This window comes from Solanum stenotomum, unplaced genomic scaffold, assembly GCF_019186545.1.
Source record: "Solanum stenotomum isolate F172 unplaced genomic scaffold, ASM1918654v1 scaffold18203, whole genome shotgun sequence".
Lineage (NCBI taxonomy): Eukaryota > Viridiplantae > Streptophyta > Magnoliopsida > Solanales > Solanaceae > Solanum > Solanum stenotomum.
The window spans coordinates 62,632-88,039 of record NW_026024917.1 but is presented as its reverse complement, the minus strand read 5'-3'; the positions used below and the strand labels follow the sequence as shown (position 1 = coordinate 88,039).

The 25,408-nt window shown below is 36.4% G+C and overlaps 5 protein-coding genes, 1 long non-coding RNA gene, 2 other non-coding genes and 1 pseudogene across 9 annotated transcripts; 3 read left to right on the top strand and 6 right to left on the bottom strand.

The window, feature by feature from the left end:
* Positions 1-1,328: 1,328 nt before the first annotated feature.
* Positions 1,329-1,745, bottom strand: LOC125850613 (auxin-responsive protein SAUR68-like). The gene has a single exon (XM_049530476.1). The coding sequence runs from the start codon at positions 1,743-1,745 to the stop codon at positions 1,329-1,331; it is 417 nt and encodes a 138-aa protein (XP_049386433.1).
* A 91-nt stretch (positions 1,746-1,836) lies between these two features.
* On the top strand, positions 1,837-2,313 carry LOC125850612 (auxin-responsive protein SAUR24-like). The gene is made up of 2 exons (XM_049530475.1): positions 1,837-1,842; positions 2,071-2,313. The coding sequence occupies exons 1-2, from the start codon at positions 1,837-1,839 to the stop codon at positions 2,311-2,313; spliced, it is 249 nt and encodes an 82-aa protein (XP_049386432.1).
* Positions 2,314-2,619: 306 nt separating this feature from the next.
* On the bottom strand, positions 2,620-6,450 carry LOC125850604 (NEP1-interacting protein 2-like). 2 transcript variants are annotated; one of them, XM_049530469.1, is made up of 5 exons: positions 6,396-6,450; positions 6,090-6,171; positions 4,799-4,980; positions 3,674-4,033; positions 2,620-3,262 (listed from the first exon to the last, which is right to left on the bottom strand). In XM_049530469.1, exons 4-5 carry the CDS (start codon positions 3,823-3,825, stop codon positions 2,737-2,739), a joined length of 678 nt encoding a protein of 225 aa, XP_049386426.1. In that variant the 5' UTR covers positions 3,826-4,033; positions 4,799-4,980; positions 6,090-6,171; positions 6,396-6,450; the 3' UTR covers positions 2,620-2,736. The 2 variants fall into 2 exon arrangements, with proteins under 2 accessions (XP_049386426.1, XP_049386428.1); XM_049530471.1 differs by having other exon boundaries at positions 3,674-3,993.
* Positions 6,451-7,329: 879 nt separating this feature from the next.
* Positions 7,330-7,436, bottom strand: LOC125850621 (U6 spliceosomal RNA). The gene has a single exon (XR_007444832.1). It is a non-coding gene; the product is annotated as a U6 spliceosomal RNA (small nuclear RNA).
* Positions 7,437-8,731: 1,295 nt separating this feature from the next.
* LOC125850607 (uncharacterized) lies at positions 8,732-11,252 on the bottom strand. The gene is made up of 3 exons (XR_007444829.1): positions 11,142-11,252; positions 10,779-10,871; positions 8,732-8,873 (listed from the first exon to the last, which is right to left on the bottom strand). It is a non-coding gene; the product is annotated as an uncharacterized LOC125850607 (long non-coding RNA).
* A 9-nt stretch (positions 11,253-11,261) lies between these two features.
* LOC125850606 (V-type proton ATPase subunit F-like) lies at positions 11,262-13,487 on the top strand (annotated as a pseudogene).
* Positions 13,488-18,715: 5,228 nt separating this feature from the next.
* Positions 18,716-18,818, bottom strand: LOC125850620 (U6 spliceosomal RNA). Its single transcript, XR_007444831.1, has one exon. It is a non-coding gene; the product is annotated as a U6 spliceosomal RNA (small nuclear RNA).
* Positions 18,819-20,791: 1,973 nt separating this feature from the next.
* On the top strand, positions 20,792-21,250 carry LOC125850611 (auxin-responsive protein SAUR21-like). The gene is made up of 2 exons (XM_049530474.1): positions 20,792-20,910; positions 20,983-21,250. The coding sequence occupies exons 1-2, from the start codon at positions 20,792-20,794 to the stop codon at positions 21,248-21,250; spliced, it is 387 nt and encodes a 128-aa protein (XP_049386431.1).
* Positions 21,251-22,491: 1,241 nt separating this feature from the next.
* On the bottom strand, positions 22,492-23,073 carry LOC125850609 (RING-H2 finger protein ATL11-like). Its single transcript, XM_049530473.1, has one exon. The coding sequence runs from the start codon at positions 23,071-23,073 to the stop codon at positions 22,492-22,494; it is 582 nt and encodes a 193-aa protein (XP_049386430.1).
* Between the last annotated feature and the right edge of the window lie 2,335 nt (positions 23,074-25,408).

Here is a 25,408-nt window from a genome sequence, read left to right as displayed (position 1 = left end):
ATAGTACTCATGGGGAACTGTCCTGTAAGCTGGAAATCAAAGAAGCAAACAACTGTCTCACTTTCTTCAGCAGAGGCAGAATACAGAGCAATAAGAAAAGTGGTTGGGTAGTTAGTTTGGCTCAAGCGTTTACTTCATGAGATGGGAGAAGGAGCTTCCCAACCAATATCAGTCTTTTGCGAAAGTCAGGCAGCCATACATATTGCAAAGAACCCCGTATTTCATGAGAGAACTAAACATATAGAGGTGGATTGTCATTTTGTTCGAGATAAGCTTCAAGAGGGACTTGTGACTCTTCATCACATTCCATCTGATGAACAATTAGCCGACGTCTTAACCAAAAGTCTCACTGGTCCTAAACATTCAGTTGTTTTGCACAAGTTGTCTGAAAGTATCTCCCTTCCAACTTGAGGGGGGGGGGGTGTTGAGATTAATTAGTTTTAGTCTTAATTAATTATGTGAAATGGATGTATGCAGTTAGTTAGAATAATGACTGAACAAATTAGTTAGAGATAGTTAGACGAATAGTCTGTTAGTTAGTTAGATTTTTGTATTGACATACACATGTATATATACAGGACAAAGGAAGAAATGGAAGTCAGTTTTTCTCTTTTCCAAAATTACGATTCATTCATCTTCTTCACATGCTCTCTTCAGTTCACTTGTAGAAGCTCCATTAATGGAGTCTTCAATTAATCACACTCAACTTTAACATACTTCACGCTTAAGAAGATCATGAGTTACATCATACTGCAAATTCTTTAAGAAATGTTTTTTTTTGTAAATGAGAAAGAGGAGATTTTAGAGATACGCCATATCATTGTAAATTTATGCGTAGTAAAAGTTCTACTTCTGATTAATTACTCACTCTTTAGTCATATTTGCCTACACGTTCAGAAATACCGAACATAGGAGTTTGTCGCGAGGTATTTGACCAAATAGGATTGTCCAGTTCCTATAGAACTATCACTAAAATACTCCTATAGGGGGGATTCTCTTTAATTAGATATCTGAATCTAGCTTCTGTAGTGCTCTAAAAATGTTACGACCAAGCTCATGATATGTATTGTCCACTTTGACCCAACAACCTAACAGGTTTAAAAGCGCGTGTACCATGTGAACTTGTTCTATACCTTATAAATACAAAATATTTATAGTGATGCATTTGATCTTATCGAATACCATATTTTGGGTTTTTCTAGGATTAAATTCTATACATTCTGAAAAATTAGTCCAAATATGAGAATGTCAAAGCTTCTGAATTCCAATTTGTAATAATACATGCTTTTAGTTGCCTATTTTTCACTTGCTATACAATCTATTTTAAGCTAAGATTCATAAAACATGATGTGATGACTCAATAAACAAGAATCTGAAGAAGTTGAACAGCAACATGAAGGAATTGATAGGACCAACACTTTGTGAAGATCTCCGGCAGCTACACCTTTCTTGATTAGTGAAACGACGTAGTCCATGAAGGCTGAGTCACAGGGTAATTTAATAGGGCCACCACTCGGTAGTCCAAGCTCTTCTTCAGACATGTTCAAAAGTTGCCTAACGACCTCATTTTCAAGGTAAGTCAAGGGAAATGCATAGCGCCTTTGATCAATTGTATAGGCTACAAAATGGCCTTTTTCAACTATAGAGGATGAGGATGTACTGCAACTGTCTGCATCACTACCATTTCTTGGAAATGAAATCCTTTTCCTCTGCTTGGCCGCAAACTTGTGCCATTTCCTGGCCATCTTGATGAGTTTCTTAGTGCTGAGCATTGCCAATTCTCTTGGAAGAAACCGGAAACTAGAAATTTAGAACAATTTGATGTCTGAATAGATAATGGTTGTAGTTGATGATGAAAACATATCATAATGGTGTCTAGTTTTAATCAAAGATGTTGATGCATTTATTCAATTCTCTGTCACCATATCTTTAAACCAAGTGGTCCTGGACTAAGTCATTAATTTCGTCGATTTTAAGGGTCTCTACTGTTCCAAATCATGAGAAGCAAAGGGACCTAGTGTTGTTCTTCAACAAATTTATGGCCTAAATATTTTGACAATAATGGAGTAGGCAAAACCATGTGTTCCAAAAGGTCATTGTGCAGTATATGTAGGAGAGAGCCAGCAGAAGAGATTCGTTGTGCCAGTATCATACTTAAGCCAGCCTTTATTTCAAGACTTGTTAGCTAAATCCGAAGAGGAGTTTGGCTTTGATCACCCAATGGGTGGCCTTACAATACCTTGCAAAGAGGATGTGTTCGTTGATCTTACATCCCGATTAACAAGATCACAGTGCAAATTATTCAACATATGAAATTTTGTAGAACAGTAGGATAGTAAATGAGAAAGAGAAAATTCACTGTATGGTTCAAAAGTACAAGAACCTAGGAGGGGAAATTCTTCCCGGTCAGTTTATGAAAAGAAAACGTTCTGTTTCTGATTAATCTCTGTTTTGGTAATATTTGCTTAAAGAGTTCCCTTAATGATGATTGAAAAACAGAAGTCCAGATTTCTGGACAATCAACGGAAATAAGCTAATTGACAAACATTATAAGAAATACAAGCATAAACTAAATGTAGATGATATGATAATTTGTGGTCTCTTAATAATATTTAGGACAGGAAATAAATTGTTCTTATATTTATCAAAAATATATAGTGTGTTACATCCACTACTTCATAATAGCTAACTGTCTGACTAAGTTTAATACAATGGAATTTCATAAGAAAACAATCTCTATATGCTATGTTTTAAGGGCAAGACAGAAGCTCGACACATGGGACAATCTTTTTTCCTCACCAACCATTGTTTGATGCAACCTGTATGATATTCGTGTCCACACCCAAGTGTCCCAATGGACTCTTCATGCTCAAATCCTGCTTGACATATGGCACAAATTTCTTCAGTTTCTGTGGGATTATTTACACCATCAGCCACACGATGAATTCTTGTTTTAAAATACCCCAATAATATAGCATCATCTTCTTTCTCCTCCGTATTAGCCTCTTGATCATCAAACAGTAGTTCACTTTCTGGTTGAGAATCATCTGAAGAATTTTGTGATGAACCGCCATTGAGGTAGTCTGGTAGACGCTGCTGCCTTAAGGCCCTTTCCACTAAATCACGACTACTGACGTTAATAATTGTAATTTCGCCACTGTGTGGAGTAATTGTGACTTGAAATTCTAAAACGAGGGGATGATCGCGTTGTCTTCTTCTGGAAGAACGATCATAGGGGGATCGCCTACTTCTAATTCCAATCCTACGCGAATTCACAAACATAAATTGCGAGTTACTCATTGTTCAACACCAGATTTTTTATTTATTTGAAGAAACAAAGTATGGGGGTGAAGAACAGAGTATATATAGAGTTGGATATTCCTAATTTGTTTTCTGGAAACTTAAGGTGCAAACATTTCCTATTTTATATATTTCTCCTACGATTTAAGGATTTAATTTCCTATTTTGTTTTGGAAACTTAAGGCGGAAACAAAAAGTTTCCTATTTTATTATTTCTCCTACATTCTTTAGGAATAGGATTTAATTTAAGGTAAAAGAGAAGTAGAGGGAACATAATCAATTTCCCACTAATTTTATTTTTTTTTGTAAATAGAGGCTGTTTAAATTATTAGTAAATATAAAAGAAAAATAATGGAACATATAGTAGTGTCACCAAGAATTCTTCAATGGCTTTTCCAACAATGCTGAAAGGTACATAATCCCATCGATAAGTGGTGCATACACTTTCTCCAATAGCTCAACCAACACAGAAGAAATGCTCAAACCCTGTAAAATATCAAAAAACAACAAGTGTAAAAGTGTCATTGGTATCCAACATGTTGTCGATAAGTCTTTGTGAGATGCTAATGTTCAAAGTTTCATTGAAGTCGATACAATCGTTATTCTCCTTACACCACCTCCAGTATTCAGCCCAATTCTAATCGTTCCATCCTTCGTTACAGCTATCACTTCATCCATGGAGAAGTCTTCTATCTGCCATTAAGATCAAAACAATCCTTACAATCATCAAAGCCTGCATGATTGATCAAATAATCAGACGTTTTACAAGTATACACAGTCCATACAACAGAAAAAATCTGATGGTGTTTTCCATAAGCTCTCAGGAACAGGATAACGCTCAACATATTCTTGTGGAACAGCTACACAACATCAATGTCGATGAAGTGGCTCGATACCTTTAAGTAGCAACTTTTACGCTAAAAATTCATTGTCGGGGCAAGAACTGTTGACATTTTATGACATGTAACAATTAAGAAAATCTCGAAACAGAGTGCAAATTTGAATTAACCCAGTTAGTATCAACAAAACGAAATTGTCAGAGGACTTAGAATATACAGAAATTCTGGGGTTCAAGTCGTGAGGATGAAGAAATTTCGGGTAGGGAGCAGTCTGAGGACCATGCGGCTTTGATATTTATCAACCAGGAAATGTGACCTCTGTTTCTTAATGTTTGAATAACAAAAACAGAAAACAGATACATTGAAGCATCACCAACCCAAATCTTGATTCATTATATCAATAAGCACGCAGTACATTTCTGTCCTTCTATAAACACTCCATCACAACATCAATCGCATGCAAACTCAATTGAGTGACCAACACTCAACTCATACCAAGGATAAATTATTAACTCGAGCGGTGAAAAAAAAAGGAGCAGTAAATAAGAGACTGAACAGGTAATGTGAGTAGGCATCAAGAAAGATTAAGGAATAATCTTTAGGAGAATGATGATGGAAAGATGCATAGTAAAAAGGTGAACTAATGATCAGGGATATACCGTAAACCATTTTTTCCTCATCGTCTTTCAGATGCCACTGATTCAGTAGAGAATAGGTACTTCACTCGTGAAAGAATAGAGTCGTGAGCAGGATCATATGGATAGTACTTTGATGGAATCTCCAGAATGGCTGGGATTTGTTTATTGTAACTATCAACCAAGAATCTTATCATGTTTGCAACCTGAATATGAAAAACAGTGGAAATATTAGCTATATGTTTGATGCAAAATGGGATGAGCTTTTATTCGATCTGAAGTATTTATTAGAGCAACTACAAGTAGAGGCAAAAGAGGAGCAGTTAGTTTCCCAGAAGATGCATCGAAGCATTGATTTTTGTATGCGGAGGACAGAGTCATATTAGACAAACTTTCCTCCTCTTTGCAGTCATAGAAGTTGGCATTATATGGCAATGACTCCTCAATTTTGCTATTTAGATGCCATTCAAGGTAAAAGGGCAGCCTGGTGCTCAAAGCCTCCCGCATTGGCAAGGTCCAAGGAAGGGCCGCACCCCAAGGGGAAGGGGTGTGATATAGATAGCCTACTCTAATGCAAGCATTAATGGCTGCTTCCACAGCTCAAACCCATGACTTATAGGTCACACAGAGACAACTTTATTGTTGCTCCAAGGCTCCCCTTCGAGTACACCATTCAAGGTTGACTTTGCAAATACAAGTATACCAGGCAAGTGGTGGAACCGTCGCATAAAAGTTTTTTTACGACGCTTAGCTTCCTATATCATACTCTGATTAANAAAGGGGCAGCCTGGTGCTCAAAGCCTCCCGCATTGGCAGGGTCCAAGAAAGGGCCACACCCCAAGGGGAAGGGGTGTGATATAGATAGCCTACTCTAATGCAAGCATTAATGGATGTTTCCACAGCTCGGACCCATGACTTATACGTCACACGGAGAGAACTTTATTGTTGCTCCAAGGCTCCCCTTCGAGGGTCGCACACCATTCAAGGTTGAATTTGCAAATACAAGTATACCAGGCAAGTTGTGGAACGGTCACATAAAAGTTTTTTTACGACGCTTAGCTTCCTACATCATATTGATTAATATTTATTTTCCGCTTCTCAATCAGGTTTCTCACGTCAAGCTACCTTTGGGTCTAGGACAGTTAAATTTTTCCCTGTGATGAGCTACTTCACATGTTCAAAGCTACGCCGTCATACCTCCAATAAGCACTAACATGCTAATTATTCGACATTCTCCATGTCAAAGTTAAAACCAGCAGTTGAATGATGTTACAGATGCTGCCATAAAACGAGGCAAAATAGAATAAATACTCACATATTGGCTGATTAACACTATCGCAATGTCCTCCTTGTGGTGAATTCTTTAAAAGCATCTTCAATCTGCTTCACGGTTATTTCTAAACCATAAGAAACGGAAATATACATTACATTCTTTCTCAAAAAAACAAATTAGAGTGATGCAAAATGTAAAAGCTCCATCACTGACAAGGCCTTAACAATCCTAATCAAGCAACCTCGATTTTCTTTCTTCCCTAATTTCTTCAACTATTAAATCATAATATTTGAGAGAACAAAAAGTTGAAAACATACTTGAATCGACAATAAGATACAGTTAGTTTACCTCCTCTAATCAACATTGCCAACTCCTGCGAGTAAAAATCCAGTAATTCTATCCTACATTAACAAGTTATTGCCATCAGATGAATATCTACTCGGTTGGCCCATTCTAGATAGCTGTGCCTTTAACAAGTTTGCAAGTATGCTAATGAGAATATGAGTTTAAAATTCCAATTTCTCTGCAATTGCAATAAGATAAAAGGAATTGACATGGCGATAAGGGGCCATAACATTAACAGTATACTTGATGCCTACTATTTCCACTTTATACTTTGTTTGAATCAGCAATAAGATTTATCAACATTTTCAATCCCATGACACAATTCAGTTTTATTCACCTTCATTTACTACAATGAATACATTCAACAACAACAACATACTCCTTTTTAAGTGACAGATTCAAATTATTAAGATAGATATGAAAGCATAATGGTTATTAGTGAAAGATTAAATAGCGAATCACCTCATCAGCAATTATAACAATGAGGGCTGAGTTATTTGTTCTGGCTGGAACTCGATTCGCCATCTAAACTGAAATGATTGTAATTGTAACCAACTACAACAGAATTACTACAACAACAACAACAAAGAATGTAAGTCAATCAAATGGCAAAACCTAATTAGCATAAAACATGAATTTGGGGATTCTGATAAAACTTCAGATGCAAATTAAGTCCAAACCAAGGAAGTAAGACACAATCACAATATAATAACTGAACTAATTTTTTTGAATCTCGAAATACGAAAGATGCCACGTAAAACTACGGCCTATCTTCGTCGGCTAAATTTGGGGAAACAGGAAGTAAAACAGACGAAAGGAACTCCGAAATATCGTTTGACCGTTGCCGCCGCAGGGCCAAAAAACACAGACCGATCGGAGGCCGCCGCTGGGCCAAAAAACACAGACCGATCGGAGCATCAGCACTGACGACCGGCAAAAAAAATTGGACCATTTCTCGATTTGTGTGTGTCATCCCTGCGTAGGGGCCATGCTAATCTTCTCTATATCATCGCCGAAGGGACGAACTCCAATGCTTCGCACTGAGCTCGATGTGGGAGAAACATAAAAGAAGACAAAAGTGGAGTAGATGTCGTTTTGGGTCTTTAAGTTTCGAAAACCAAACATTTCTTCCTATTTTGACAACGTTTATTTCCACATCACCTATTTCACTATTCATTTTGACAGTTTTTAAGAAGACTCAATATAAACAGTTTGTTGATTTTTCGTTATTATAAAAAGCAAATAAAATTCCTCAAGGACATGATCATTGATAAAATCATTCATATTCCTGATCAAAAATTACTTTTTTATTTGTTAAAATAGTCTCTCATCAAGTACGGGAGATATATGGATGGTCCTTTATCTCCGGAATGGCTGGGATTGGTTTATTCTAACTTTCAACCAAGAATCTGATCATGTCTGTGACCTGAATATGAAAATCAGTGGATATATTAGCAATAAGTTTGATGCAAAATGGGAGAAACTTTAATCGATCCAAAGAGTTTATTAGAGCAACTACAAATAGAGGCAAAAGAGGAGGAGCTAGTTCAAAATTGTTAAATCGATGACTGTCTCACAAGAATGCACGATAGTAGTTATAGGTAGTACATTTGTAAATATTTTACTGGAGTCGGTAATAATAAGCAAAGACCGAAACAATGACTGCATAAAGCAAATCCTTTGCCTCTTTACTATGGAAAGTGTTTGTACTTTCTCTCAAGTTATTTGGTGCAATTAACAGGTAATTTATGTCCTCATTATAGTCCAATCGCAGAGGACAGACTCATATTAGACAAACGACCCTCCTCTTTGCAGTCATAGAAGTTGGTGTTATACGGCAATGACTCCTAAATTTTGCTTTCCAGACGCCATTCAAGGTTAAGCATCCCGCATTAGCAGGGTCGCACCCTAAGGGGGGAGGGGTATGATGTAGACAATCTACTCTAATGCAAGCATTAGTGATTGCTTTCACAGCTCGAACCCGTGACCTATAGGTCACACGGAGACAACTTCACCGTTGCTCCAAGGCTCCCCTTCGAGGGCCCACACACATCATTCAAGGTTGACTTTGCAAATTCAAGTATACCAGGCAAGTGGTGGAATCGTCACATAACAGATTTTTAACGAAGCTTGACTTCCTAAATCATACTCCGACTAAATTTTATTTTCCATTTCTCAATCAGGTTTCCCACGTCAAGCTACCTTTGGGCCTAGGACAGTTGAACTTTTTCCTGTGACTACTTCACAAGTTCAAAGCTAAGTCGTCATACCTCCAATAAGTACTAACATACTAATTATACGACATTCTCCAAGGCAAAGTTATAACAAGCAGTTGAAATGATGCTATGGATGCTGCCATAAAACAAGAGGGGAAAATATAATAAAAACTCATATTGGCTGATTAACACTATCGCAAATTTGCAATGTCCTCCCTTGTGGTGAATTCTTTAAAAGCATCTTCAATTTGCTTCACCATTATTTCTAAACCATAAAAACGGAAATATACATTAGATTCTACCAGTATACTTGATACCTACTATTTCCACTTTGTAGTTTGTTAGAATCAGTAATAAGCAAATGTATTGAAACATTATGCAGGACATTTCTATGGACAGGAGGGGTAGATGCATCCAGGAAGGCATTGACTGCATGGGAACAACTATGTAGTTCTAAAACTGCAGGGGGACTCAATTTACTGGATATCTAAATATGGAATAAGGCTGCAATAAGCAAGTTACTATGGAGTTTGAGTACTAAAAAAGATAAGACTATGGTGAAATGGGTTCATATGTACTATGGGAAACAAGGGACCTTATGGGGTGTTCTAGCACCTCAAACTTCATGGATGGTGAGGAATGCACTAAGAAGTAAGAACTAGAGGTTATTGGCTGGAATGAGGAGTATGTCAACCAGATTGATAATTTTTTTATAAAACAACTATATAAAGCTCTTAGAGGAGATTACCAGAAGGTAGAGTGGAGGAGGCTGACTTGTAACAATGCAGCTTGTCCTAAGTGGATTTTCATATTATACTTAGCATTACAAAGCAGGCTGCTCACACAAGGGATCGATTAGCAACATGGGGCTGCGTAGAAGATGTCCACTGTGTCCTATGTGGAACTGAAGATGAGAGCCATAATCATATATTCTTTCGGTGTCTGTTCTCATCTCAGGTGTGGCAGAAGGTACTCTGTTAGCAAAGTATCAATAGGGAAGCTCGAGGATGGGAAGAGGAAATAACTTGGGTAAATGCCCAATGCAAAGGCAAGCANTGGAGGAGGCTGACTTGTAACAATGCAGCTTGTCCTAAGTGGATTTTCATATTATACTTAGCATTACAAAGCAGGCAGCTCACAAGGGATCGATTAGCAACATGGGGCTGTGTAGAAGATGTCCACTGTGTCCTATGTGGAACTGAAGATGAGAGCCATAATCATATATTCTTTCGGTGTCTATTCTCATCTCAAGTGTGGTAGAAGGTACTCTGTTGGCAAATCCATAGGGAGGCTCGAGGATGGGAAGAGGAAATAACTTGGGTAAATGTACAATGCAAAGGCAAGCAAGCAAGAGCTGAGGTATATAGGACGGCACTGGCTGCAAGTGTTTATCTTATTTGGCAGGAGAGGAACCAACAAATTTTCCAAAAGATAACAAGAACCCCTGCAATGCTGGCAAAACAGGTTGTTCAAGAGGTGCATATGAGAGGAAGAACAGAACCAAGACTAAGCTATATATTGCAAACTCAGAATTCTACCCTGTGTAGATGCTAGGTGCTTAGCTAGATTTGATAGTGATATTATAGTAAGGAACTGGTTTAAAGATAGTAGAGATTGAAAGTTGCTGCAAAACTGGGAGCTGTCCAGTTTGCTTGTGTTACTGATCTGTAATGCTCATTTGGTAATGAAATATTTTACTTACCAAAAACAAAAAGAATCAGCAATAAGATTTACGAACATATTCAATCCAATGACACAATCCAATTTTATACACCATCATTTACTACAACTAATCCGTTCAACAACAACATACCCAATATAATCCCACAAGTGAGGTCTGGGAAGGTGGGGGATTTACAAGACCTTATCCTTACCTTTGTGGGGTAGGGAGGTCATTTCCAATAGACCCTCCATCTCGACAGAAAAGAAAAAAAAAATTTAACCATGGTAGCAAGAAAATATGACGGCAAAACAGCAAGATACAAATCAAATGAAAGCAACTAATACTAATACACATAGAAGAAAAGGAAAGAAAGTGGGACAAACACTCACTACCTACTAACCTTCTAACCTAATCCTGACCTCCACTCCTTTTAGGTAACAGATTCAAATTGTAAAGATAGATATGAAAGCATATTGATTATTAGTGAGAGATTAAATAGTGAATCACCTCATCAGCAATCCTAGCAATGAAGGCTGAGTTATTTGTTCCGACCGGTGCTCGATTCGCCATCTAAACTAAAATGATTGTAATTGTAGCCAACTACAAGAGAATTACAAACAAAAGAAAGAAAAAAAACTTTGTCAATCACATGGCTAAACCTAATTAGCAAAAACATGAATTTGGGGATTCTGATAAACCTTCAGATGTAAATTATGTCTCAACCAAGGAAGTAAAACAGAATCACAATATACTAATTGAACTAGGTTTTTCTACGAGAGGAGCCATGTAAATCAAATGTTGATAATATATTAATTGAATCCAGACGAAACAGGAAATAAAACAGACTGAAAGAAACTCTGAATAACTTACGAAGTTCGAGAAATCTCGTGTAACCGTCGACGCCGGCGAACGGCCAAAAAATACAGACCGACCGGAACATCAGCGCCGACGACCGGCAAAAAAATTTGGACCATTTCTCGANATATATGATTATGGCTCTCATCTTCAGTTCCACATAGGACACAGTGGACATCTTCTACGCAGCCCCATGTTGCTAATCGATCCCTTGTGTGAGCAGCCTGCTTTGTAATGCTAAGTATAATATGAAAATCCACTTAGGACAAGCTGCATTGTTACAAGTCAGCCTCCTCCACTCCACCTTCTGGTAATCTCCTCTAAGAGCTTTATATATTTCTTTTATAGAAAATTTATCAATCTGGTTGACATACTCCTCATTCCAGCCAATAACCTCTAGTTTTTTGTGCATTTGGAGTATTTTCTTCACCATCCATGAAGCTTGAGGTGCTAGAACACCCCATAAGGTCCCTTGTTTCCCATAGTACATATGAACCCATTTCACCCATTATCTTTTTTAGTACTCAAACTCCATTGTAGCTTGCTTATTGCAGCCTTATTCCATGTTTGGATATCCAGTAAATTGAGTCCCCCTGCAGTTTTAGAACTACATAGTTGCTCCCTTGCAATCAATGCCTTCCTGGATGCATCTACCCCTCCTGTCCCTAGAAATTTCCTGCATAATGTTTCAATACATTTGCTTATTGCTGATTCTGGCAAACTACAAACTGGAAATAGTAGGTATCAAGTATACTGGTAGTGTTATGGCCCCTTATCGACAAGTCATGTTCTTTTATCTTATTGCAATTACAGGGAAGTTGGAATTTTATATTCATATTCTCATTAGCGTACTTGCTAACTTGATAATGTAGGATACAATCACTGGATTTTTACTAGCAGGAGTTGGCAATGTTGATTTGAGGAGGAAAACGAACTATACTATTGTTGATTCAAGTATGTTTTCAACCTTTTGTTCTCTCTAATATTGAGATTTCATAGCTGAAAAAATTATGGAAGAAAATAAAATCGAGGTTACTTGATTAGGATTGTTAAGTCCTTGTGAGTGATGGAGCTTTTACATTTTGTATCACTCTAATTTGTTTTTTTAAGAAAGAATGTAATGTATATTTCCGTTTCTTATGGTTTAGATATATCAGTGAAGCAGATTGAAGATGCTTTTAAAGAATTCACCACAAGGGAGGACATTGCGATAGCGTTAATCAGCCAATATGTGAGTTTTTATTCTATTTTGCCTCTTGTTCATGGCAGCATCCGTAACATCATTTCAACTGCTGGTTTTAACTTTTACATGGAGAATGTCGAATAATTAGCATGTTAGTGCTATTGGAGGTAAGACACTGTAGCTTTGAACATGTGAAGTAGCTCATCACACGGAGAAATTTAACTGTCCTAGACCCAAAGGTAGCTTGACGTGAGAAACCTGATTGAGAAGTGGAAAATAAATTTTAATCAGAGTATGATATAGGAAGCTAAGCGTCGTAAAAAAACTTTTATGCGACGGTTCCACCACTTGCCTGGTATACTTGTATTTGCAAAGTCAACCTTGAATGGTGTACTCGAAGGGGAGCCTTGGAGCAACAATAAAGTTGTCTCTGTGTGACCTATAAGTCATGGGTTTGAGCTGTGGAAGCAGCCATTAATGCTTGCATTAGAGTAGGCTATCTATATCACACCCCTTCCCCTTGGGGTGCGGCCCTTCCTTGGGCCCTGCCAATACGGGAGGCTTTGAGCACCAGGCTGCCCTTTTACCTTGAATGGCGTCTAAATAGCAAAATTGAGGAGTCATTGCCATATAATGCCAACTTCTATGACTGCAAAGAGGAGGACTATTTGTCTAAAATGACTCTGTCCTCCGCATACAAAAATCAATGCTTCGATCTTGTGGGAAACGAATTGCTTCTCTTTTGCCTCTACTTGCAGTTGCTCTAGTAAATACTTTGGATCGAATAAAAGCTTCTCCCTTTTTGCATCAAACTTGTAGCCAATATGTCCACTGTTTTTCATATTCAGGTTGCAAACATGATAAGATTCTTGATTGATAGTTACAATAAATCAATCCCAACCATTCTGGAGCTTCCATCAAAGGACCATCCATACGATCCTGCTCAGGACTCTATATGAGTGAAATACCTCTTCTCTACTGAATAGTGGCATCTAAAAACGATGAGGAAAAACTGGTTTACGGTATATCCCTGATCATTAGTTCGCCATTTTATCATGCATCTTTCTCTCATCATTCTCCTAAAGATTATTCCTTAATATTTCTTGATGCTTAACTCACATTACCTGTTCAGTCCCTTATTTACTGCTGCTTTTTTTTTTTTTCACCGCTTGACTGAATAATTTATCCTTGTAGTGAGTTGAATGTTGGTCACTCAATTGAGTTTGCACTTATTAGACGATTGATCTTGTGATGGAGTGTTTATAGAAGGACAGAAATGTACTGTGCGCTTATTGATATAGTGAGTCAAAGATTTGGGTTGGTGTTGCGTCAATGCATTAAAGTCTTAAGGGGTCGTTTGGTAGAGTGTATAAGAATAATGCTGAATATGATGTATTAGTAATGCATGCATTAGTAATGCAAGCATTAGTAATGCTTGCATTATTTCTTATACATTGTTTGGTTTGATGTATTGAAAATAGCAAGCCTTGTATAAAGACTATTAAAAAAATATTTGTTTACAAAAATACCCCCACATTCTTTTACAAAAATAATAATAATAATAATAATTATTATAATAATTATTATTATTAGAGGGTAGTTTTGTCATTAGTTAATCTAATGCATGCATTAAAACCATTGCATTGCTAATACCTAGAAATCCATGGTATTAACAATACACACCTTAATACACAATAGAGTGTATAACTAATGCAAGCATTAGTTATACATAGGTTGGAAAAGAGTACCAAACAAGGTACTAGTAATACACAATGCTAACGCATGCGTTATTTTTCCTAATACACTCTACCAAACGACCCCTAAAAGGTAAATTTACTATGATCTTGTATCTGCTTTCTGTTTTAAGTCATTGCCTTTTGTTATTCAAATATTAAGAAACAGAAGCCATAATTTGAGCAATATCAAATATGATGGACATGTCCTGGTTGACAAATTTCAAAGCCGTGTGGTCCTCGGACTGCTCCCTACCCGAAATTTCTTCATTCTCACGACTTGAACCCCAGAATTTCTGTATATTGCAAGTCTTTTGACAATTTCGCTTTGTTGATATTAACCAGGTTATTTCAAATTTGCACCGTATAGCAGTAACGAAGGATGGAACGATTAGAATTGGGCTGAATACTGGAGGTGGTGTGGCTACATTTGGTGTAAGAATGAGAGGAAGGAACATAACGATTGTATCCACATATTGATACCAACGACACATTTACAGGCCTGGTGTGCTGTTTTAGCTTGACTATTTCATCTGTGTTGGTTGAGCAATTGGAGAAAGTGTATGCACCACTTACTTTTCCAGCATTGTTGGAAAAGCCATTGAAGAATTCTTGGTGACACTACTTAAATTAAATCCTATTCCTAAAGAAAGTAGGAGAAATAAATAAAATAGTTCCGCCTTAAGTTTCCAAAACAAAAAAAATAATAATAGGAAATTAAATCCTTAAATCGTTGGAGAAAGAGGAGGATGCTATATTATTGGGGTATTTTAAAACAAGTATTCATCGTGTTGCTGAAGGAGTAAATAATGCGACAGAAACTAAAGAGATTTGTGCCATATGTCAAGCAGAATTTGAGCATGAAGAGTCCATTGGGACACTTGGCTGCGGACACGAAACGAATATCATACAGGCTGCATCAAACAATGGTTGCTGAGGAAAAAAGATTGTCCCATGTGTCGAGCTTCTGTCTTGCCCTGAAATACATAGCATATAGAGATTGTTTTATTATGAAATTCCGTTGTATTGAAGTTGTTGATGTAACGCACTATACATCTTTGATATATACAAGAACAATTTGTTTCGTATCCTATATTTTGTTTATGTAGACACTCTAACTGTATTTCTTATAATGTTGGTCGATTGGAGAAAGTGTATGCACCACTTACTTTTCCAATTTGTAACAATACATTCTTTCAGTTGCCTATTTTTCACTCGCTATACAATCTATTTTGAGCTACGATTCATAAAACATGATGTCATGACTCAATAAACAAGAATCTGTTGATTCCCACTTTTTAGGTGCAAAGAAGAAGTTGAACAGCAACATGAAGGAATTGATAGGAGCAATGCTTTTTGAAGATCTCTGGTAGCTACACCTTTCTTGATTAGTGAAACGACGTAGTCCATGAAGGCTGAATCACAAGGTGGCCACCACCCGGCAGTCCAAACTCTTCTTCAGACATGTTTAAAAGTTGCCTAACGACTTCATTTTCATGGTAAGTCAAGGGAAATGCATAGCGCCTTTGATCAATTGTATAGACTACACCATCATCGAGCCCAAAAGATTTTATGGGACAATCTTTCTTCCTCAGCAACCATTGTTTGATGCAGCTCGTATGATATTCGTGTCCACACCCAAGTGTCCCAATAGACTCTTCATGATCAAATTCTGCTCGACATATGGCACAAATCTCTTTAGTTTCTGTCGCATTATTTACGCCATCAATCAACAACATGATGAATTCTTGTTTTAAAATACCCCAATAATATAGCATCGTCCTCTTTCTCCTCCGTATAAGCCTCTTGATCATCAAACGATGCTGAAAGCCATTGATAAGTGTTGCTACACCATCTCCAGTATTGAGCCCAATTCTGATCGTTACATCCATAGAGAAGTCAACACCAGTACCCTTTTTCACTGTCCAACGAGTCTTCTCTCTGCCATTAAGATCAAACAATCATTAAAGCCTGCATGATTGATCAAATAATCATCAGTTTTACGCAGTCCATACAACAGAAAAAATCTGATGGTGTTTTCCATAAGCTCTCAGGAACAGGATAAGGTTCAACATATTCTTGTGGAGCAGCTACACGACATCTATGTCGACGAAGAGGCTCACTAACTTTAAGTAGCAACTTCTACGCTAAAAGTTCATCATCACGGCAACAACTGTTAACATTTTATGACATGTAACGATCAAGAAAATCTCAAAACAGGGTACATGGATGTAAAATTGGAGACATGATTTCGTCAGAATCGATGTTTTTTTCTTGAAGCAAGTGTTTCTTATGAATAATAGTATATTGTGAATGGAGATCAAACCATTGATAGGGAACATGTTCTGGCTATCCCCCAAAGATTTTGGCACTGTACAGGAATAGCAAAAGTGAAAACAAAATCCCCATTGCAATCTCTGGCTTATCATTATAATCTATGTAGCTCCCATCGGTATTAATCTTGATACTTCCTCGATGCGGCATTGTCCAAAGGATCATCCTGCTAATGGTATTTGGCCTGAGTCTCACTACAATGTCACAAATTTGGATCCATGGATAGTCTATCATAAAGCAAATCCTTAGCCACTTTTACCATGGAAAGTATTTCTACTTTCTCTCAAGTTGTTTGGTGTTAATAGTAATTAATGTCCACATTATTGTCCAATTGCGGAGGACAGACTCATAGTAGACAAACGCCCTCCTCTTTTGCAGTCATAGAAGTTGGCATTATATGGCAATGACTCAATTTTGCTATTTAGATGCCATTCAAGGTCAGAGGAAGGGCGCACCCCAAGGGGAAGGCGTGTGATGTAGACAACCTACTGTAATGTATGCATTAGTGATTGCTTCGACAGCTTGAACCCATGACCTATGGGTCACATGGAGACAACTTTACCATTGCTCCAGGGTTTCCCTTCGAGGGCCGCACACCATTCAAGGTCGACTTTGCAAATACAAGTATACCAGACAAGTGGTAGAACCATCACATGAAAGATTTTTAATGAAGCTTAACTTCCTATATCATACTCCGACTAAAATTTGTTTTCCACTTCTCAATCAGATTTCCCAGGTCAAGCTACCTAGGGTCTAGGACAGTTGAATTTTTTCCTGCGATGAGGTACTTCACAAGTTCAAAGCTACGCCCGTCATACCTCCAATAAGCACTAACATACTAATTATTCGACATTCTCCATAACAAAGTTATAAATACCAGTTATGCTATGGATGCTGCGATAAAACAAGAGGGAAAAATAGAATAGAAACTCACATATTGGCTGATTAACACTATTGCCGAATGTTCTCCCTTGTGATGAATTCTTTAAAAGCATCTTCAATCTGCTTCACCGTTATTTCTAAACCATTAGAAATGGAAATATATATACATTACATTCTTTCTCAAAAAATAAATTAGAGTGATAGAAAATGTAAAAGCTCCATCACTGCCAAGAACTTAACAATCCTAATCAAGCAACCTCGATTTTCTCGCTTTCATAATTTCTTCAGCTATTAAATCACAATAATAGAGAGAACAAAAAGTTGATAACGTACTTGAATCAACAATAAGATAGTTAGTTTCCCTCCTCGAATCAGCATTGCCAACTCCTGCTAGTAAAAAAGCCAGTGATTGTATCCTACATTAACCAGTTTGCAAGTACGCAATGAGAATATGAATTTAAAATTCCAATTTCCCTACCTTCTCAAAAAAAAAAATTCCAATTTCCCTGCAATTGCAATAAGATCAAAGGAATTGACTTGTCGATAGGGGGCCATAACACTAACAGTATACTTGAGGTCTCCTATTTCCACTTTGTAGTTTGTTAGAATCAGAAAAAAGATTTAAGAACATATTCTATCCAATGACAAAATCCAGTTTTATACACCATCATTTACTATAATGAATTCGTTCAACAACATACCCAATATAATCCCACAAGAGAGGTCTGGGAGGGTAGGGGATTAACAAGACCTTATCCTTACCTTTGTGGGGTAGGGAGGTCGTTTCCAATAGACCCTCCATCTCAACAGAAAAGAAAAAAACTATTTAACCATGGTAGCAAGAAAATATGACGGCAAAACAGCAAGATACAAATCAAATGAAAGCAACTAATACTAATACACATAGAAGGAAAAAAAAAGGAAGTGCAACAACACTCAACTACCTACATACCTTCTAACCTAATCCTGACCTCCACTCCTTTTAGGTAACAGATTCAAATTGTAAAGATAGATATGGAAGCATATTGATTATTAGTGAAAGATTAAATAGTGAATCACCTCATCAGCAATCATAGCAATGAAGGCTGAGTTATTTGTTCTGATAGAAGCTGGATTAGCCATCTAAACTGAAATTATTGTAATTGTAACCAACAACAACAACAAAAGTGTAAGTCAATCAAATGGCAAAACCTAATTAGCAAAAACATGAATTTGGGGATTCTGATAAAATTTCAGATGCAAATTAAGTCTAAACCAAGGAAGTATAACAGAATCGCAATATACTAATTGAACTAGGTTTTTATGAATCTCGAAATACGAGAGGAGCCATGTAAATCAAATGTTGATAATATACTAATTGAATCCAGACGAAACAGGAAACAAAACAGACTGAAAGAAACTCCGAATAGCGCCAAAAAATACAGACTGACCGGAGCATAAGCGCCGACGACCGGCAAAAAAATTTGGACCATTTCTCGATTTGTGCGTGTCATTCTTGCGCAGGGGCCATGCTAATCTTCTCTGTATCGTTCCAATTTTATCGGATGTCCCCGAAGGGACGAACTCCATTGCTTCGCTACTGTTCTTATTCTGCTGCAAACTTCTGACTGAGCTCGATGTGGGAGAAACGTAAAAGAAGAGTAAATGTTGCTTTGGGTCCTTAAGTTTCAAAAAAACAAATATTTAGTCCTATTTTAACAACGTTTATTTCAACATCACCCATATTATCATAAATTCAGCTTTTCTGACAGTTTTTATATAGACACAATATAAACAATTTGTTAATTTTCATTATTCTATAAAGCAAAAAAAAATAGATTTCATGATTGTAGAGAGGGTCACATAAGTAGGAAAATAAGTCACATAAGTAGTATTTTTGGGTTAATTACACTAAATACATTTTCTAACCCCTATACTAAAAGATGGGTTAGTTCGAATTTCCTCAGTAAAAAATGATACTATTTATACATAGTTAAATTTTTTTATGTATATACATAGTTGATGTGAAACTTCTTCATGTGTTTACCTCTTTAGATTTTAAACCTCTTAATGAAAATTATAAAAAATTATTTGTATAAAACTCTATAGAGAAGATAAATAATTTTATTGAATATCTTTATTCACACATTTAATTGACATAGAAAATAAATAAAGTGTATTTCTCCCACGTAAGAAGATCATGAGTTACATCATATATAGTGCTAATTCTTCAACAATTTTTTTTTTCTTTTTTGTAAAATAGGACTAGTAAATGAAAATGAGGAAATTTTAGAGATGGGTCACTTTCATTGTAAATTTCTGAGTAGCATAAGTTCTACTTCTGATTAATTACTCACTCTTTAGTCACATTTGCCTAGACAATTCCCAGATCCAAAGATGTCACGATCGAAGCACATGACATGTATTGTCCGCTTTGACCTAATAACCTAATGGATTTGTCTCTTGGGCTTGATAATATCTGTCACATCCCAAGCCCATAGTTTGTATTTTTTACTTTGACCACATAGAACTCACGAATTTGTTCCTTGGGCTACACCATCATCGAACCCAAAAGTGTGTGTACCATGTGAACTTGTTTTATACCTTATAAAACTCATTATTTTCCTCTCCCATTCTGAAAGGAATGTGTAAAGCTTTCTAGTCATGCATTTGATCATAGCAAATACCAAATATTAGTTTTAGCATTCAGAAAAATTAGTCCAAATATGAGAATGTTAAAGCTTCTGAATTCCAATTGATAATAATACATGCTTTCAGTAGTCTATTTTTCACTTTCTATACAAAATGCCCTTTCTAGGAAATGAAATCCTCTTCCTCTGCTTGGCCGCAAACTTCTGCCATCTCCTAGCCATCTTTATGAGTTTCTTAGCACTGAGCATTGCCATTTTTCTTTGAAGACCGGAAACAAGAAAGTAAACTAGAAATTTAGAGCAATTTGGTGTCTGAATAGATAATGCTTGTAGTTTGATGATGAAAACATATCATAGAAGGGGGGTTATTTATATAAAAGGCTTTGAGTTCTTGTCACTCACCGCCGGAGGCAAATCCATGTGCCGATGCTTGGTGGTTATGTTTATATGGGGCCTTAGATTTGTCTAGTTTTAATCAAAGATGTTGATGCATATATTCAATTCTCTGTCACCGTATCTTTAAACCAAGTGGTCCTGGACTAAGTCATAAATTTCGTCAATTCTTGTGACTCATAATTTTGAAGGTGTCTTCTGTTCCAAGTCAAGAGAAGCAGAGGGGCCTAGTGTTGTTCTTAAACAAGTGGCCTCAATATTTTGACAATAATGGAGTAGGCAAAACCATGTGAAACTTCAAGTGCTGTTGTATCTCAAATTTCTCTTCACCAAAAAACATTTGTGTATGATAATTGTCGTTAGGTTATATATACTAATACACAAAGCATTTGATCAGCACACAAGTATCTAACATTTAAAGAAACTTTCATTGCCTGTAATTCTCAAAAGAAATTCTTCTTTCTTTGCCTTGATCGTTTGGAGTTACAAAACATTTCTAGCTTGAAGAAAATGGCAATCAAAATGAGTCCGTTTATTCAGGCTAATCGGTTCTTACGGAGGTCTTCAACATCTGGAGGTATTCGCAAGGGTCATTGTGCAGTATATGTAAGAGAGAGCCAGAAGAAGAGGTTTGTNGTTTGGAGTTACAAAACATTTCTAGCTTGAAGAAAATGGCAATCAAAATGAGTCCGTTTATTCAGGCTAATCGGTTCTTACGGAGGTCTTCAACATCTGGAGGTATTCCCAAGGGGCAAGGGTCATTGTGCAGTATATGTAGGAGAGAGCCAGAAGAAGAGATTCGTCATGCCAGTATCATACTTAAGCCAGCCTTTATTTCAAGACTTGTTAGCTAAATCTGAAGAAGAGTTCGGCTTTGATCACCCAATGGATGGCCTTACAATACCTTGCAAACAGGATGTGTTCGTTGATCTTACTTCCCGTTTAAGAAGATCATCAGTGGCATCATAGTGCAAATGATTCAACAAATGAAATTTTGTAGAATAGTTGGCTTGTAAATGAGAAAGAGAAAATTCATTGTATAGTTCAAATATATAAGAACCTTGGAGGGAAAATTCTTCCTGGCCAGTTTATGAATAGAAAACATTCTGCTTCTGATTAATCTCCATTTTGGTAATATTTGCTTAAAGAATTCCCTTAATCGCTTAGATTCTCTGTTCTACTTCACTTTGTGGTGCAAATATAGATGATGGTCATTAGAAAAGATCCATCATATCCTACTTGAACCTTCAGATGCACCGATCCATAGGTGCAACGTAACAGTATGATGATGGATGGTGGTAAGATGAAACAAGTTAGACCATATATCACAGGAAGTGCTCAAAATATTACTAATCTCTTAGAGCTGATACAAACTTAACCGTGAACATAAAAAATGAACACAAAGGATCTGTACAATGTAATACTGCTTATATCTGGTTTTTGTCAATTTCCCTTTTATTAGTTACAGATTTGTATGTCTCTGTTAGGATAAATGTGATATTTAGAGAATGTACTAGTTAATATTAGGACTTGTAATAACCAAATTTAAAAGTGGAAGGCATGAATATGGTAAATTTTGTGATAAATTAATATTCAATCTGCATGATGCGCTTTACAACTCTGTACTCTTCATCCTCTACCCTATCTAAAAACTATTTTAAGCTATCATGTAATGAAAAAATATTGCTTATGACTCAATAAACAAGAATCTGTAGAGTTCCGATTTCCCGGTGCAAAGAAGAAGTGGAGCAGCAACATGAAGGGATTGAAAGGAGCAACGCTTTGTGAAGATCTCCTGTAGCTATGCCTTTCTTGATTAGCAAAATGATATAGTCCATGAAGGCTGAGTCACAGGGTAATGTAATAGAGACCATACAACAGCTGTCCAAGTCCAGATTTCTGGACAATCAACTGAAAATAAGCTAATTAATGAACATTATAAGAAATTCAAGCATCAATCACATTACTACTACAGTTGTGGAAAAGACAGGTTACCATACAGATCATTTGTCTAATATATGTACTATAAGATGTCTATATAAACTAAATACCGATAATATGATTTTGGACATGGAACAAATTGTTCTTTTATATATCAAAGACGTATAGTGAGTTACATCCACAACTTCAGAACAACTAACTGTCTTACTAAGTTTAATACACAAACAAGTATTGGCCAAAACTTGAGATTAATATGATAAAATTTCATATCAGGGCAAAACAGAAGCTCGACACATGGGACAATCTTTTTTCCTCAGCAACCATTGTTTGATGCAGCCTGTATGATATTCGTGTCCGCACTTCAGTGTCCCAATGGACTCTTCATGCTCAAATTCCGCTTGACATATGGTACAAATCTCTTTAGTTTCTGTCTGATTATTTACTCCTTCAACAACACGATGAATTCTTGTTTTAAAATACCCGAAGAATATAGCATCCTCCTCTTGATCATCAAACAGTTCACTTGCTGCTTGAGAATCGCCCCAATTTTGTGATGATCCGCCATTCAAATTGTCTTCTACATCCTGCCGCCTTAAGAGTCTTTCCACTAAATCACGACTACTCACGTTAGCTATTGTAATCCCGACATTATGAGGCACCGATTGATAGTTGTGTGGAGTAATTGTGGCTTGTAATCCCAAAACGAAGGTGGATTGCCTAGTTGTTATTCTAGCACCAAGCCGATATACAGACGAAGAACGATCATAGGGGGATAGCCTAGTTGTAATTCCAACACTACGCCTATAGACAGACGTATATTGCGAACATTGATCATAATAAGAGTTACTCATTGTTCAACACCAGCAATTTCAACAGATGGAATTTCTGAAAGGAATAGAGAACGATTTTGAGATTTTTTTTTTTTTTTAAGAAACAGAGTATGAGGAACAGAGTATATAGAGATCGATTTATATTCCTAATTTGTTTAGGAACGTTATAATCCTTTTTGGAAACTTAAGGCAGAAACAAGGTAAAAGTTTCCTATTTTATTTACTTCTCCTACTTTCTTTAGGAATACGATTTAATTTAAGGTAAGAAGAAGGGGAGGGAATATAATTAAAATATAGTAATTAATTTCCCACTAAATATTTTTACGGAGGGTATCAAATCGTTACTTGAGATATATAAAGAAAAAATAATTACAAAACAATGGCCAAAAAGAGGGGGCAAATAATTGGACGAATTGAGAATGGTGTTACAGAATGTTTCGAAACTTACAGGTGGGACAAGTCCTTTACTTAATATGGTATCAAATCGTTACTTGAGATGTGAAGGCTAAATAGTTTGGGTTTGAGGCGTAGTTGATCTCCTTAGGATTAGATTGTAACGACTTAGGACTTGTAATAACCAAATTGAAAAGTGAAAGCTATGAATATGGTAAATTTTGTGATAAAATAATATTCAATTTGTATGATGCGCTTTACAATTATGTACTCTTCCTCTCTAAGAACTATGTTTGAGCTAGCATGTACAAAAAGAATGTCGATTATGACCTAATAAACAAGAATCTGTTGAGTTCCAATTTCTCTGTGCAATGAAGAAGTTGAACAGCAACATGAAGGAATTGAGAGGAGCAACGCTTTGTGAAGATGTACTGCAATTGTCTATGACACTATCATTACTTGGAAATGAAATCCTCTTCCTCTGCTTGAACGCGAACTTCTACCATCTCCTCACTATTTTGATGAGTTTCTTAGTATACTGATCATTGTCATTTTGGTTTTTGGAAGATTGGACACAAGAAAGTAAATAAGAAATTTAGAGACCTTTGATCACTGAATCGATAATGCTTGTGCTTGATAATGAAAAGGCTCATGGAAGAGGGATTATTATTTATACAAGATGGAGAAAAAGTTTTTGTTACTAACCAAAGGCAAAGCCATGTGCGGATGCCTGTTGGCCAAGTTATTATGGGGCCTAAAGTTTGTGGATATAGCTACTTTGTAAATAAAATTAAAGACGATTAGTTTCTTTGATCAACAACCAACTAGGCAACAACAACATATCAATGTAATTCTACAGAAAAGGATCAAAAATACCCCTGAACTATTGGAAATGGATCAAATATACCCTCCGTTTGATTTTGGGATCAAAAATACCCTTACCGTTAGTGTATTGGCTCACTTTTACCCCTCAAAACTAACAAATGTCATGTCACCTAAAAAATCACATAAAACAATATTTTTTTGCTGACTTGGAAATTCAAATGGACAAAAAAAATCCTTCCATTGACGTTCTCCTAACCGAAGAAACTGAAAAGGGATTAAAGTTTGTATTTTTTTTAATAAAGAATTGTGAAATAAAGATTTGGTATCAAAATGTTGTGTTAATTTCGCTGTAATTTTGTCATTTTGGGACTTTTATTGAGCCAAGGGTGTATTACACCCACTCCACTTGTGGATTGTTGCTGCCATGTTGGGAGTTTTGTCCATTTGAATTTCCAAGTCAGCAAAAAAATATGATTTTATGTGATTTTTTAAGTGACATGGCATATGTTAGTTTTGAGGGGTAAAAGTGAGCCAATACACTAACGGTAAGGGTATTTTTGACCCCAAAATCAAACGGAGGGTATATTTGATCCATTTCCAATAGTTCAGGGGTATTTTTGATCCTTTTCCGGTAATTCTATAAAGTAGGGTCTAGAGAGAGTAGAATGGACGCAGACCTTATCACTACCTTAGAGGTATAGAGAGGTTGTTTCCGATAGACCCTCGGCTTAAAAAAAAATAGTCTAGAGTTGTATAGGGAGAAATAACTAAAATGATGACAGTCATGACAAAATGCTAAGACAACCTGACAAATCATCCTAAACAACAGTCATAATAAGTTACAACGATAATCAAAGTGCAAAAAAAAACAAATAAAAACCAAACTCAAAGGACGAAGAAACTATTAGAGTAAAGAGGAATACGTGAGACAATGCTAAACAACAAACTAGGCCTACTTGGTATTTCTCAGCAATGCCAATAATTTGAGACCACTATATGAACAATTGCTGGTAAGAAGCAAAACCATGTTTCTACTCTCTTCTTTGTCATGTCAACATCAACTTCACCAATTCTTGTGGATTTTATTGGGGCTATTAAGACAATATTAAATTAATTTCTTTTCATCTATTCAAATCTT

Bases quoted from the DNA above. Each gene is read 5' to 3' on its own strand.
- LOC125850613 (XM_049530476.1), bottom strand. From the start codon at position 1,745: ATGGCCAGGAAATGGCACAAGTTTGCGGCCAAGCAGAGGAAAAGGATT.
- LOC125850604 (XM_049530469.1), bottom strand. From the start codon at position 3,825: ATGACACTTTTACACTTGTTGTTTTTTGATATTTTACAGGGTTTGAGC. The intron at 3,263-3,673 runs GTGACACTACTA...GAATTCGCGTAG, and splicing joins AAGCCATTGAAGAATTCTTG to GATTGGAATTAGAAGTAGGC.
- LOC125850611 (XM_049530474.1), top strand. From the start codon at position 20,792: ATGGCAATCAAAATGAGTCCGTTTATTCAGGCTAATCGGTTCTTACGG.
- LOC125850609 (XM_049530473.1), bottom strand. From the start codon at position 23,073: ATGAGTAACTCTTATTATGATCAATGTTCGCAATATACGTCTGTCTAT.